Below are 12,876 nucleotides of genomic sequence, written 5' to 3' on the forward strand. Positions count from 1 at the left end.
GAAATGATTTCTGCCCCTGGGCTCTCCGTGCCAGTATTTCCAGTGTGAGACTCTGTGTATATGTGCGTGCGTGCACGCGGGTGTATGTGTGTCTATGACGTGTTGCGTTGACGTTCATTTGTTCAACCTTCCCCTGCGGGTGAGAACGGTCCTTCGGAAAGTGAAAACACCACTTTCTCAAGCATATGATTTTTTTTCCCTCTTTTCTGGCCGTTTCAGGTCTGGTTTTTACAGGCTGTTTCATTTGTCTGATTTATGTCCCCTGTCCAGGCTGCTGCATGGGCCCAGGCTGCAGCAGCCACATGGCCGTCCAACACGCCTTAATGAGGTGTCCTATCAGTAGAAACACTAACAGAGTGCTTAGACCATCTTTATGACTTTATGATGTCTGGACACACAAATCATTCCCAGAAACACTAGACCTGGGTAGGTCTAAGCCAGACCAGGCAAGGGGCCCTTCTGTATACTTTTGAGGGGGTTTGTTTTCAGTCACCTGACTCACTATTGAGCTATATATCAAAAAAAAAAAGAGGTTGCAAAGCTTAGGGGACTGGAACTTTTTTCAACCTTTAGTGATTCAGCCTTTTATTTCCTGGCAGGAAATTTTACTGCTAAGCAATACTGGCTTAGATTACATACTGGAATTGTATTTGTAGCCTGCTATAATGAGCTTATTGAACACCAGGAAGTGTTGGGAACTATTAGAGCCTCCTATAATTCCAGCACCATAACTCCATAGATAGGCAGCACATTGCTCATTCAAATTTAATCACAGCGAGACCCATCATCCCTTCTATACCCATATGTGTCCAATCAAAAGCTGTTGATTCATGCGCCACTTCCTGGTTCTGACTGCTTTCTCTTTTCCTTCTGTTCCGCCCCTCAGTTTCGTTTGCCAGATCAGAGAACTTGGGTAAGTTCCTCTTTAACCTACAGTACTGTCATGTGTCTGTACCTCTACCAAACAGACCCCATCCCCTAATTAATGCATGGGCTGCATAACAGTTTATGACTGACATCACCCAGCATTCGCATGGCTTTAGCCAATCACCATCACAAACTGACTGGACTGTGTGTCCATTTCTGTGTTATTTGTGAGAAGTTTCATTTGAGTGTTTATATTAAACATCATATTATAGTATATTGTAGTGATTCACCTTGAGTATTTGAGCCTTGATTTTTGGTTTGTTTACATCTTTACATCTAGACGTATCCCCTCTCTGATTCACATGAAAGGGTTTAAGTGGGGATTTCCAGCCGAGCTACACCCTGTCTATCCACCAGCTCTGAATATATGTTTGCTTATTTGGAGAGTGAAGTAGGGCTCTTGCAAATGGGCATGGGGGAGATGAGTGGAAGGTGGAGCGGAGGGTGGTGTTAAGGGGGGCTGCTTTACATCAACGCAAGGGTAACAGTCTCTTTGGGACACTGGCAAGGGGGGGTGCTGGGGTTAGTTCCTCCTTCCAAACATCTGGTTCCCGATTAAGATCAACAATTGAGAATGCATCTCACTAATTAAGGCCCTCACAGCATCACTGACATCTGAAGATAGCCAATCAACTGCTGGTCCCAGAGCGACGCTACAGCAACAAGCAAGTTCACAGACGCTCACACACACTGCCCGAGGGGGGAAGGACAAGGGGGTTTCGGGAGGTGTGTGTGTTTGGATGTGCGTGTGTGGGTGGGTGGGTTTTAGGGGGGGTCTCTTACACAAAGGAGTAGAGGAGGTTATAAAACCTTTGAAAAATCACTTTAGAGCAAAATGTGGAGCTGTTTATCCTCCTGTCCTTTAAGTAGAACATTTCACACACATGGCATTGTCAGACAGTGGCCTAATGAACCTGACTCACCATCCATAAAAACAGTTCAATAGCTGAAGGTTTTTGAAGTGCAATCTGTGGCAAACTAATGGTTACTAGTTTCAATCATTAATGCATCTAATCCATTGGATTGACTATGTGAATCATCTACTGTTTGACTGCAAACAAAGCATTTGACTGGCCTGGAAAAACTGTCAGAACACTTTTGATTATTTTTGGTGCAACACAATAAAAGAAAAAATGCAACACTGAGTTCGAAAATAGTTATAAACTAGGAATGTATATATGTATATGTGTATAGTAATTACATATGTAGTAATTATTGTCATGTACAAAGGTCAGTTGTTAACTTTTTGAGAAAAACATGTTAACTCTTGCATTTCCCAAAGAACAAGAACTGAATGTTGCACAGTATTCAGTGGCACTTCATTCCACTTCATTCAGCCCGACAAATACCAATATCTTTTTTATAACTATGCCTTTAATTTATAGGATACAGAGGCGAAGGTTGAGAGGTGTGAGATTAAACTCCTAATAGAGTGCAGCAGCACAAGTGGGTTGAGGTGGGATCAGAATTGCCCAGTAGATGGAGCTGGGATGGAGTAGTTTCAGCTCTAGAAAGTGTCTTATCGGACAGGCTCGATACTGCCGACAGCTTTAGGGGCCCTAATGTTCCCGAGAGTTATGACTTCTCATTGAGCAAGGCAGACAAACTGAGCATTCACTCCAGTGCCTGAAAAGAGCCCAATGAAATACACAGTGCACATTCAAAAGAAATATGAAAGCATTTCACCTCCCTCTTCCCGGCAACCCCTTTGCCTATCTTTCAATCCATTCCCTCCTTCCTCTCTCTCTGTTCTCTCTCTCTCTGTCTTTCCGTCGCCTTTGATTCACGGCATGCAGCATTGGCATATTCATAATCAAACGGACCTGACACTCCACATCCTCCCTCAGTGGGAACGTCGACGGCTGCGGCAGGAACTTTACACTCAGCCGTCACTCCTAATCAGCCGCTCCCAACACCAGGCTCTGCCACCATCCATCAGCCCTTCTCTCTCTGGACTCTTTCTTTCTTTCTTTTTCTCTTTCTTTCTTTCTTACTTTCTTTCTTTTTCGTCCCCTCTTCTCCCCTGTCGTCTAGTCCTTTATCATGCTTCTTCTCCGATTCTCTTCCTCTCTTTCTTTCCCCTCAGTCTGCTCCGTCTTGGCGTGAAGCCTGAGAGTGACAGGGGGTGAAAGCAGGAGATGGAATGTCAGAGTCGGAGCAGGGCTCTGGTGGAGGACCCGAATCACCATTGATTTGTTGGCTTATTGAAATTAGAATAAGAAACAGGCTGAAAATTCAATACACGCAAAATAATGCAAATGTCTGTGGCCCCTTTAAAAAACGAAGGCAAAAAAACCTCCTGTGTGTGTGTGTGTGAGATGGGCTGACAGGCCCTGCGGCCTACTGGGACCCCCCACCACCCCCACCCCTCCCTCTTCCTCCTCCCTCTAGTTCTCCCTTCACTCCCACTCCAGCCCCCCGCTCCTCCCCCATCCCGCCCCTCTCAGCACAGCGATATCATTATTACCCGTGTCTGGCCCTTGATCAGTAATGTCAACATCTTTCATATTGACGAATGTGCTGTCTGCCCACATTGTGCACAGAATGGTTTACAGCCCAGCAGTGGACATGAATCACTCCTCTGCCACACACACACACTCACACACACATACACACACACACAGACGCACACACACATAGGGACATGTATCTGACAACACACAGATACACACTAAGCTCGTACAATTACGCTCACATACAATACCCATGCCTGTAAGTACACACATTTTGCGCACACACTCTCACACCTACAAATGTATTACAAATACATTCCTCTCTCTCACACACATACATATATTTTCTCTTTCACATACATCGATGGTAATTAATCAACTATGGCCACCATGCAGCACATAGTTCCTCATTCATATACATACACACACATGCACACAGAGGCCAACTGACAAGTACACATATCTCTTCTGAGAGAATCTAATGAAAGCAAACATTCAGCTTCATTAGCAGATTGGCTGCAGTCCTTAATCCTGTATGTATCTTTTTGTGTTAATGTATCTACAGTACATGTAAATGTGTGTTTGTAAGAGTACAGAGAGTTGCTTGAAATAGACATAAAAAGTTTCACACCTGCTTTGCGCTGACCATGACCAGGAGAGTACTGTTTTTTCGTTTCATCAGAAGGTTATGAATCAGTATCACATGTACTTGTCATACACACATACCAGGGATTTGACCTTGTGATGCATGAATCATTAATGAACGTCATAATAAGAATTCACCCTGTACCTGTTTCACTTCATTTCACCTGGTGTGATGCCTGTAAACAAGGCTCGTCAATCAAACTAGATACGAACAAATCTGTATAGAATGTATTAATTATATCTTCAGTAAATCAGAATCAGATCTACCCGTATGAAATGTAAAGACATCTACTGCAAATGTAAAAATGTATGGTTGCTGTAATTCTTTCAGTGTTTAGAGCATGTGCCCATACCGGTATATTGGGCTAAATTATTCATTTTACTTTTTGCATTTTACAACATCCTGCAATCAGAAACAAAAACATGTGCAATGATTTGCTGCAGCATAATTGCATGAATATCTCCAGTATCAAAGTTGTGAAAATAATCAGAGTTATTTTGAACAAGTAAAAAAATTTTAATTAAAAATAGGTGAAATCTCACAGCTTGAGATAATGTTTGTTTCCAGAAATCAATTTGGTCTAGGATTTTTTCAGAACTGATAAATTTCCATTTAAACATCAGTTTCCTTGCTTTGCATGTTAGACTTTGCAGCACTAAAGGAGCATTGAGTATGTTTTTCAAGCACAAGTCTAACCCCTCACTCTGTCTTTCCTCTCCTCTGTCTCCTCAGATGTCGGCCATCGAGAACATGGCAGAGAAGCTGGAGACATTTGGCTCCTTGAAGCCAGAGTCTGGTGACCTGCTGCGCTCTGTCCCCTCCATGTTTGACTTCAGAGCCCCACCCTCTGCACTTCCCGAGACGCTGCTGCGCAAGGGCAAGGAGCGCTACACATGCAGGTAACTACACATGTATTTTCTTATTTTTTAACTTTCATAATGGTCAAAAATTTCTTCTTTTTTTTCCTTTTGTGGGTATTTTTACTTTTTATGTGCTCATGTGTCAAAGTTCTTGTTCCTGTGTTTTTTGAATATTAAATTATACACTTTTTAGATCACTACAGTAACACAGGTAAACCATACTTAATTTCTAAAATTATTATTCTTTTATAGATATTGTGGGAAAATATTTCCACGCTCTGCCAACCTGACACGCCACCTCAGGACTCACACAGGAGAGCAACCGTATAGGTAAGACTATACAAGTCTGAAAGAGCCACTGTTCTCACACACACTATCTCTTGGAGCTGCGTGCTATGTTGAAGTGATGTGTGGGTGTTTAGTTTTGGCTTGTGTCAGTCCAACAGAAACATGTCAGATGAGTATCATCCTCCTCTCTCACCCTCTGCCAGCATCCTCCCACTATCCTCCTGATTCCCTGGAAAACACACAATACAACATTATATGGGGAAATGATCATTTAGTCATGAGTCAGATTTGCACAATAGCACATTAACTCCCCCATGAATAAGTACTTTTCTCTCCCCACAAATATGAGCAAAAGCACCAAACACGCTTTCGCACAACGCACTGTGTTCTCAAGCAGACAGAAACACCAAGACACTCAGATCATTTGTCAACAGCAGCAAGGATGTTTTCCCAGGGAACTGCTGTCTACAGTTAGAACAGAGTTTATGTATGTTTTCTTATGCCGTAAAAGCCTGGAATAATTATCCTCCTGCTAAATAATTTGCCTGATGAATAATGGTGTCCGTCGCCTGGGTGACGGGTGGAGGGGGTGGGGTGGGGGGAGTTTGAAGCTGGGCTGGTAAAAGAGCAGAGCAGAGGGGAAGGGAGGAAGTTCGGTAGAAAAATTGGGGAGATGAGGAGCACGGGCAGATGTCCAGGCCCGGCAGCTGTGGTCATTTCTCTTGTGCACATGAGGCCAGACTCGTAGTCATCTGTAAGCCCACTGGCTACTTGCCGCACCAAGTGAGGCTTTCTTGCCAACTAAAAAGGTTATCACAAGATTAAGTCCTTTTTTTCAGGAATCATGGTAATAATAATAATAGTAATCATAGCAATTTTGTTTACTGTTAGGGAAACTTTGGTCATCGTTAACAAAGTCTCCCTCTTCAGCCTCTATACCTCATCAGCGCTGCTGCTGAGTTTTCCAGGTGCTGCTGAGGTAGAAGTAACAATGCAGCAGCAGTTCAGCACACATGTAAAAATTAATCTTGCACATTTACTACATTTGGATAATGAGTAAGCCCTGGCTAGCACCGCTCGGCTTTGTAGTTACTAAGGTAGAGGAATGTTGGCCCAAAGCTTGGAGGAGGCCTGCTGACCACAGGGGAGAGAGAAAGACAGACGCAGGCCTCTACTGCCCCAGCCTGATAGCCTGCACTCCACACGCTGGCATGCCATTAAAGATCACTGCTGTTTATTGTAATTTTTTGTGGAGATAACCGGGGGGTTCCTGAGGGACAGCCAATCGAGCGAGCTAATTCCACCAGAAGAAAAGATGTAATCTTCTCGTATAATTTTGCATGAAGAAACTTGGCAAGAGGCTCTAATTTTACAGGGGTAGAACCAAATCTGTTGCGTGCTTATTTTGTGAGAGAAGAATGCAATTTTATTGCGCTGGCTGGAGATAAGAGGCAGAGCTGTTTCACCTTAAACAAGCTCCTCCATCATGTCTGGGACTGTGGGACTGCTGGGACTGTCTGTGTGTGTGTGGTGTGTGTCCTATATTATGTATCTCATTATGTTTCCCACAGAACAAACCATCGGCCCCTGATTCATTATGCTGTACAGTTGTACTTTCTGTATGTTGTACTGTATGACTAGCAGCTTGTGTGTATTTCTCTGTTTTTGTCATTTAATAATTGTTGTGAAACTGAAATGTCTCCTCTTGTCCTGCAGGTGTAAATACTGCGACCGCTCCTTCAGCATCTCTTCCAACCTGCAACGTCACATTCGTAACATCCACAACAAGGAGAAACCCTTCAAGTGCCACTTGTGCGACCGTTGCTTCGGTCAGCAGACCAACCTGGACCGTCACCTCAAGAAGCATGAGAATGGCAACCTGTCAGGTGAGAGGGGAAAAAGTGTACATATGTCTCTGGTTTGTAGATTGTGGAGATATTAATAGAAAATATTATTATTGAAGTTTTCTCCTCTGTTTCAAGCTTTCTTTTTCCATATTTCATCAGAGAAAAAAGCTGGTTTGCTGATTCGTAAGATTTATAAATACATCTGCTGATTAATATAAATCATAATTTACTCTCAATTGGAAACTATTTTAGAAGCTGAAAAATGTAAGAATATAAATCTGTCATCGACCTCCACAGCACCGCAGAAATTATTATTATTTTTTTTAATTATTTATTTTTTTGAATGAGTTGCTTTCGTCAGCAGCTCAGCTTATGGGTTTGATAGGTTGCATCACAGTGACTCTGAATCAGCAGAGCAAGCAGTGACACCTGGCCAGTAGCCGACAGCAACAAACTATGTATCCCCAGCCTTCAGCACATTCTGAGAATGAACCAAGCCTCTGTAGATGTCAGTGCAAACGTGGTATTTTGTGATAAAGACAACAGATTGAAAATGTTAAGCAGCAAAGGCTTTTTTTCCCATAGTTAGGGTAATAAAACCATTGCCTCTTAAACCTCATGGACGCTTTGGCAGGTCCAGCATTACAAATGCATTTTGTGTGGCCAAACATTGTCATATCTTACATAACTTTATTTTAAATTGTCGTCCAGATCTCAAGGTCTCCAAAGGTACCAAATATTTCATGGAGAATTCAGTGGAAATGTGTATAACATGATGCACAATCCAGTTTTTCCCTATGATGTAATGCAGCCACCATTACATCAGTGGGGAAAAAATGGAATTGAATATTTCACTCACTTCATTAAAGCATTGTAAAAAAAAAAAAAAAAAAAAAAAAAAAACACTGCTACAGTGTGAAGAGAGTGTGTTTCTATTTAAAGAGTCTTATGTGTAATTTAACAGCAGCAGACAAACATGGGTTTATGGCATAATTTTATTAAAATTTTTAACAATAAAAAAACATTTTGAAATGTTTCATGGCTTCATAATAAACTATCAAAACACACTTTTCTTTCTGTAGGCACTGCGATGTCATCTCCTCAGTCTGAACTGGACAGTAGCAGCGCCATATTGGATGACAAAGAAGACTCTTATTTCAACGAAATAAGAAATTTCATTGGCAACACTGGCCAGAACCAGACATCCCCAGACCCCTCCGAGGAAGGGTAAGCAAAGTTTCATGTGTTAAGGTCTTCCTTTTTCTCTTTTCCTTTTTTTCCTCCCTGAACTCTTACAGTAATTGTGGCTTTATTAGCATTGTTAGACTTAAAAAGGACTCCAAAGGCTTGAATAAGAATGAATAATGGGTCAGCTGCTATCAGCCCATTTTAGACTTGCATTTTCATACCACCCAGTCAGCCTTCGTTAATAATCACATCATGTTCAGGGGTCTGGAGTAGAGAGCAATCATCTCTGATGACATTTAAGATAAACACGGGTTTTGGAGACGTGCACGAGGTCTTTGTATCAGTTGCCTTTTGGCCACACGTACGAACAGATATCTGCATGCATGCAACTTTGCCTGAGCATTATGCAAATAAATTCTTGGAGCTGTGATCAGGTCAGATAGCAGTTGAGAGGTCTGCTCAGGTCTCCGAGTTTGTTTTCACGTGCCTCACGTTGGTGTGATCACACGGCAGATTATAAGGCCAGATAGAGATCTCACAGACTGGTGTATGATTGTGCAGAAGGCCTGTGAGAGCAGGGCCAGGCAGTAGAGCGTCAGAGGGACGGGGAGAGAGGCGGGAGGCTGGGGGGGAGTACAGCACATCTGGAACCAACATGTCTGCCTACAGGAAGAGGGTAGAGGGGGTGGGGTCAAAGGGTCAGCCCGTGTTTCCTTTCAAAGTGCTTCTCTACTGACTACTTCTGATAGATACTTTATCCTCAGCAAATTACCACGTTTGAAAGCGTAATTAGCGAATCTGTTTTCTTAATCACAGAGCTCTCGCTCTCTCTTCTGGAGCTAGTCCCTCTTCTCAGCCCTGCAAGCTCAACACAGCACGAATACCACCTCGTCAGCCTCTAACTCCCTGTCCCAGCGGGAGCTCTGTCGAAAGCACAATATTATCAGCTGCCGATAAAGAAGAAAAGTTGATGTAGATCCTGTGCTAAAATATAATCAGCGATAATTCCCTCCTCTGGAGTCACTGCACGCTCAAATGCATCCCTTTCAATTCCAGTGCAGGTATCCTGTTTATAGGCATCCTGTAATTATGTGGCAATGTGCTTGATGTGTTTTGTTTCCTATCTGTCTGCTTCTCTGCGTCCATTTCTCAGTCCTCATCTCTGACTCCTTTGTGTGAGAAATGGCATTTTTGGGAGCTGACGAAAGACGTCCCAGAGTGTAATTAGTGAATCAGTCTTAATGTGGTTCCAGATGATTTACCAAATGGTGGTTTCCTGTGGCGCTGAGACAGAGGGACAGATTAAGACTCAGGCAGTTTGGATAGCTGGCCCTCTCTCCCTCCGCGGGGATAAAGGAATGGGCCGGTTGGCAACGCTCTCATAACTCTCTCACCAAATGGGGCTGTCAGCTAAATATTTTGCCTATTAGATGAATACGAGATAGCAGAGAAAATAAACAAGGAGAGAGGCAGAGCACTCCACTTAAGTACTGCAACGATCAACCTAGTGCTGCTGTGCCCAAAGGGGCCCCAGAGCCTCGATGACAAACGGGATTCCGGCTCTGCTCTATCCCAGCTGCCATGTCCTGCCTCAGATCCATCCTCTCTCTGCTCTTTATTCCATGCACTCTTTTGTTTTTGTATATGTAGAGAAAGAATTCACACAAGAAGATAAAAGCCAGCACCCATTATGTGTACTAAAGCAATATATTGTTTTCACTGCAGTGTCACATTCCTGATGTTACTAAATAAGGAAGCACCAGATTTCGATTCTCAATTCAAATCTCAGTATCTTCACTACTCTTTCTTCTCTCAAACATAAAAAGAGTGTATTTATAAACTGTACTATTAACAAGGTAAATGTCACTGTGATTTTTTCTTCCTTAAAACGTCTACTACTTTATTAAGCTGTATTGGTCTAATTAATGCTCCTGGTCTGCAGGTTAAATGGTGGTCCATTTGAAGAGGAGAAGCCACTTATGGCCAGCCATGGATCACGTGACCTGGAAGACGAGGAAGTGGAGGAGCTTGGTGCTGATGAAGAAGAAGGGGAAGAGCCTAGCAACACCTCTGGGAAACCAGAAGGCGAGGTGCCTCCGAGCAACCTTAGTGATGACATCATACAGGACGAAATGGACTTCACTGGGCCAAACGACTTGAACCTCAACTGCAAAACCTCTCCTAGGGGGTAAATTCAATACAGAGGCACACAGCTAAAATATAATTTTATATTGTGTAAATGATGCAGTAGTCAAAAGTATCTTGAAAATACCTCATTTTAATTTTCTGCTTGACCCACAGGTATAAGGATGAGGAGGAGCAGAGCGGCTACTCAGCCTTGGATCATATTCGTCACTTTTCAGACATGCGCAAGCTGGAGGAAAGCGAACTGAGTGATGGAGATGGAGAGGAGGACGATGGATCATTTGGCTCCCCCTCTCTGACCGAGGCAGTCAAACAGCCACTTTTTAGGAAATCGAAGTCTCAGGTAACAGAAGCATTGACAGTTCATATGCATGTTTACCTGCACAGTATACATATTTGCATTTAAGCATGGTGGTTAAAAATAATCAACCTCACTCTCTCTCTCAGGCGTATGCCATGATGCTGTCTCTGGCTGAAAAGGACTCTCTCCACCCAGCTACCCACACCCCGGCCACCATGTGGCACAGTCTGGCACGGGCTGCTGCTGAATCCAGCGCCATCCAATCCCTCAGCCATGTATGATGACACCCCTTTGCGCTTTCCCATTCACCTCTCAACCCCCAACCCTGACCTATGGCACTGGGAGCCCATTACAGGGGGCTATCTGTGGGGGGGCCCCTGACCGTCCACAGAGTGACTGTTGAGCAGAACCACAGCCCATCTGACTGCTGAGCGGAGCGCCTTACACACAAATCGGGGTTACTGTCCATGCAGAACCCAGCCCCAGCCCCAGCCCGAGAAAACCTCCAACAGATAGAGAGCAAAATGTCCCTCTGAGACTTAAAATTGATTTCTTACATTAACACCAACCAGGAAGTGGTGAAAATAATAATGCTAAAATAATAATAGCTGTATTTATTCTGCTGAATTTCTATGTTTTGCACAGCAAAGGCAGCTGGTGGACATGGAAGATAGATGTGCTGATGTATTTGCTAGACTGCATTTATCGCCCAGCACATACAAAGCAAGGAGAACATTTCATGAGGGAGAGTTTGGTTGTGTCTCTAAGACAGCCAGTTTCAGCTTCACTGTGCGTAAAGCATAAGATCCCTCTCATCTGACAAAATGTATCTTTAAAATGTATTACAAGAATTCCCTTTAACCCCTAGAGAGCCACAGATGTTTCTCATAAATACATGTACTTGATGATAAAAAATGAAGGGTGGGGTTAGCAGCCTCAGTTCAGATGAAAACCGCTCCATGTAAGGACAGCGCTAACAGCGCTTTAATATCACTGAAGTCATTGAAGAAGAAATTTTTAAAAAGTAATTGTTAAACTGAAATCAGGCCAGTTTCCCATCTGCGTTTTCATAACTGTGTGTGTCTGCACAATCACAGCACTGTACACAAGTGTCTACCAACTGTTCTCCACTGCACTCCATCCCGCCCACCTGCGCTATCTGTGAAAGGATATAAATAGATTGTCTTTTTAGTGGAAGAGAAGAAAACACTTTTTTTTTTTTACTGAGATAAGTAGCCAGTGCTGAAGTTAATTGTTGTTCTGTAAAGGGCATATGTCTTTTTCAAAATCCTTGAATCCATCCTAGTCAGCCAACAATACCACTAAATAGCCTGAATGCTAGTTGTTAGCTACTCCATGCTCGTGTGTCTTTCATTTTTAGACAATCATGATTTTGTTTTGTTTTGTTTTTTTTGTTTCATTTTTTGTTTTTGTTTTTTTGTTGGTGTTGTTGTTGTTATTTGCTGTTGTATGTTGAGAATTGTATTTATTTCTTGGCAAACTGTAGTTTGTTTACTGAATAGCACTGCTCTTAGCCCAGGTGATGGGGAGATTCCTCACCGGGCTATCCCAGAGTTCAAAGGGGTTTGTAGATTACATTTGAGTGCCGGATAGTATTAAACATACAATTCACTCCTTATTCTTCTAATGAAACCGGTCGATGAATAGATATTACTTAGGGTTTTTTTTTCTATGACAATTTAATGATTCAATTGTAAAAAATGAAAAAACATAAAGAATGAATAAAAAAAAAAAGCCAGGTATAATTTCTTCATAAGCGCATGATTGGTCTGGTAAGATCTGTATCTGACATTTTCTACGGTTGTCTGCAAGCTTGTGTGACGTTCGGTTCATGTTAATCCCTTGTGCCAAACTTATGATAAATAACAGATTACTTTCATTTATTCTCCCGTTTTGAGGGACCAGATTTTTTTGTTTGTTTTTTGTCGTTGTTTTGTTTATAATCGATTTTAAAAAGTAATCAGCAAGTTGAGGTACTTTGTTTTAATGCTTTCTACAATGTAACTGTTATGCATTTCAATTCAATACTGTGGGAGGAACAACTAAGAAATAAAGGATTACAATGTGGATTGACATGTCTTCCGTTTTCTCGTTGTTTCTCCTTAAACATTTTACTCACCCTTTGTCTCTCCTTTTTCCTCACACCTGCAGGCTCTATATAGTCCTTATGGCTGCCCATCATTTTGGTCCAAACAGAGAT

The 12,876-nt window shown here is 42.5% G+C and overlaps 1 protein-coding gene across 14 annotated transcripts in view; it reads left to right on the top strand.

Annotated features, from left to right (window-relative positions):
• mecom (MDS1 and EVI1 complex locus) overlaps nucleotides 1–12,749 on the top strand; it is a 129,658-nt gene extending 116,909 nt beyond the window's left edge. For 8 of the 14 annotated variants that reach the window (XM_018681136.2, XM_018681134.2, XM_018681139.2 and 5 more), the window contains 8 exons: nucleotides 887–913; nucleotides 4,759–4,925; nucleotides 5,139–5,216; nucleotides 6,891–7,060; nucleotides 8,104–8,248; nucleotides 10,152–10,397; nucleotides 10,511–10,697; nucleotides 10,802–12,749. In XM_018681136.2, coding sequence (XP_018536652.1) covers nucleotides 887–913; nucleotides 4,759–4,925; nucleotides 5,139–5,216; nucleotides 6,891–7,060; nucleotides 8,104–8,248; nucleotides 10,152–10,397; nucleotides 10,511–10,697; nucleotides 10,802–10,936 — 1,155 coding nt within the window. In that variant the 3' untranslated portion in view covers nucleotides 10,937–12,749. The remainder of the gene's footprint in view (nucleotides 1–886; nucleotides 914–4,758; nucleotides 4,926–5,138; nucleotides 5,217–6,890; nucleotides 7,061–8,103; nucleotides 8,249–10,151; nucleotides 10,398–10,510; nucleotides 10,698–10,801) is intronic. The other 6 variants (XM_018681141.2, XM_051065419.1, XM_018681148.2 and 3 more) reach the window with 1 other exon arrangement.
• The last annotated feature ends 127 nt before the right edge of the window (nucleotides 12,750–12,876 follow it).

This window comes from Lates calcarifer, linkage group LG21 (assembly GCF_001640805.2).
Source record: "Lates calcarifer isolate ASB-BC8 linkage group LG21, TLL_Latcal_v3, whole genome shotgun sequence".
NCBI classification, from domain to species: domain Eukaryota; kingdom Metazoa; phylum Chordata; class Actinopteri; family Centropomidae; genus Lates; species Lates calcarifer.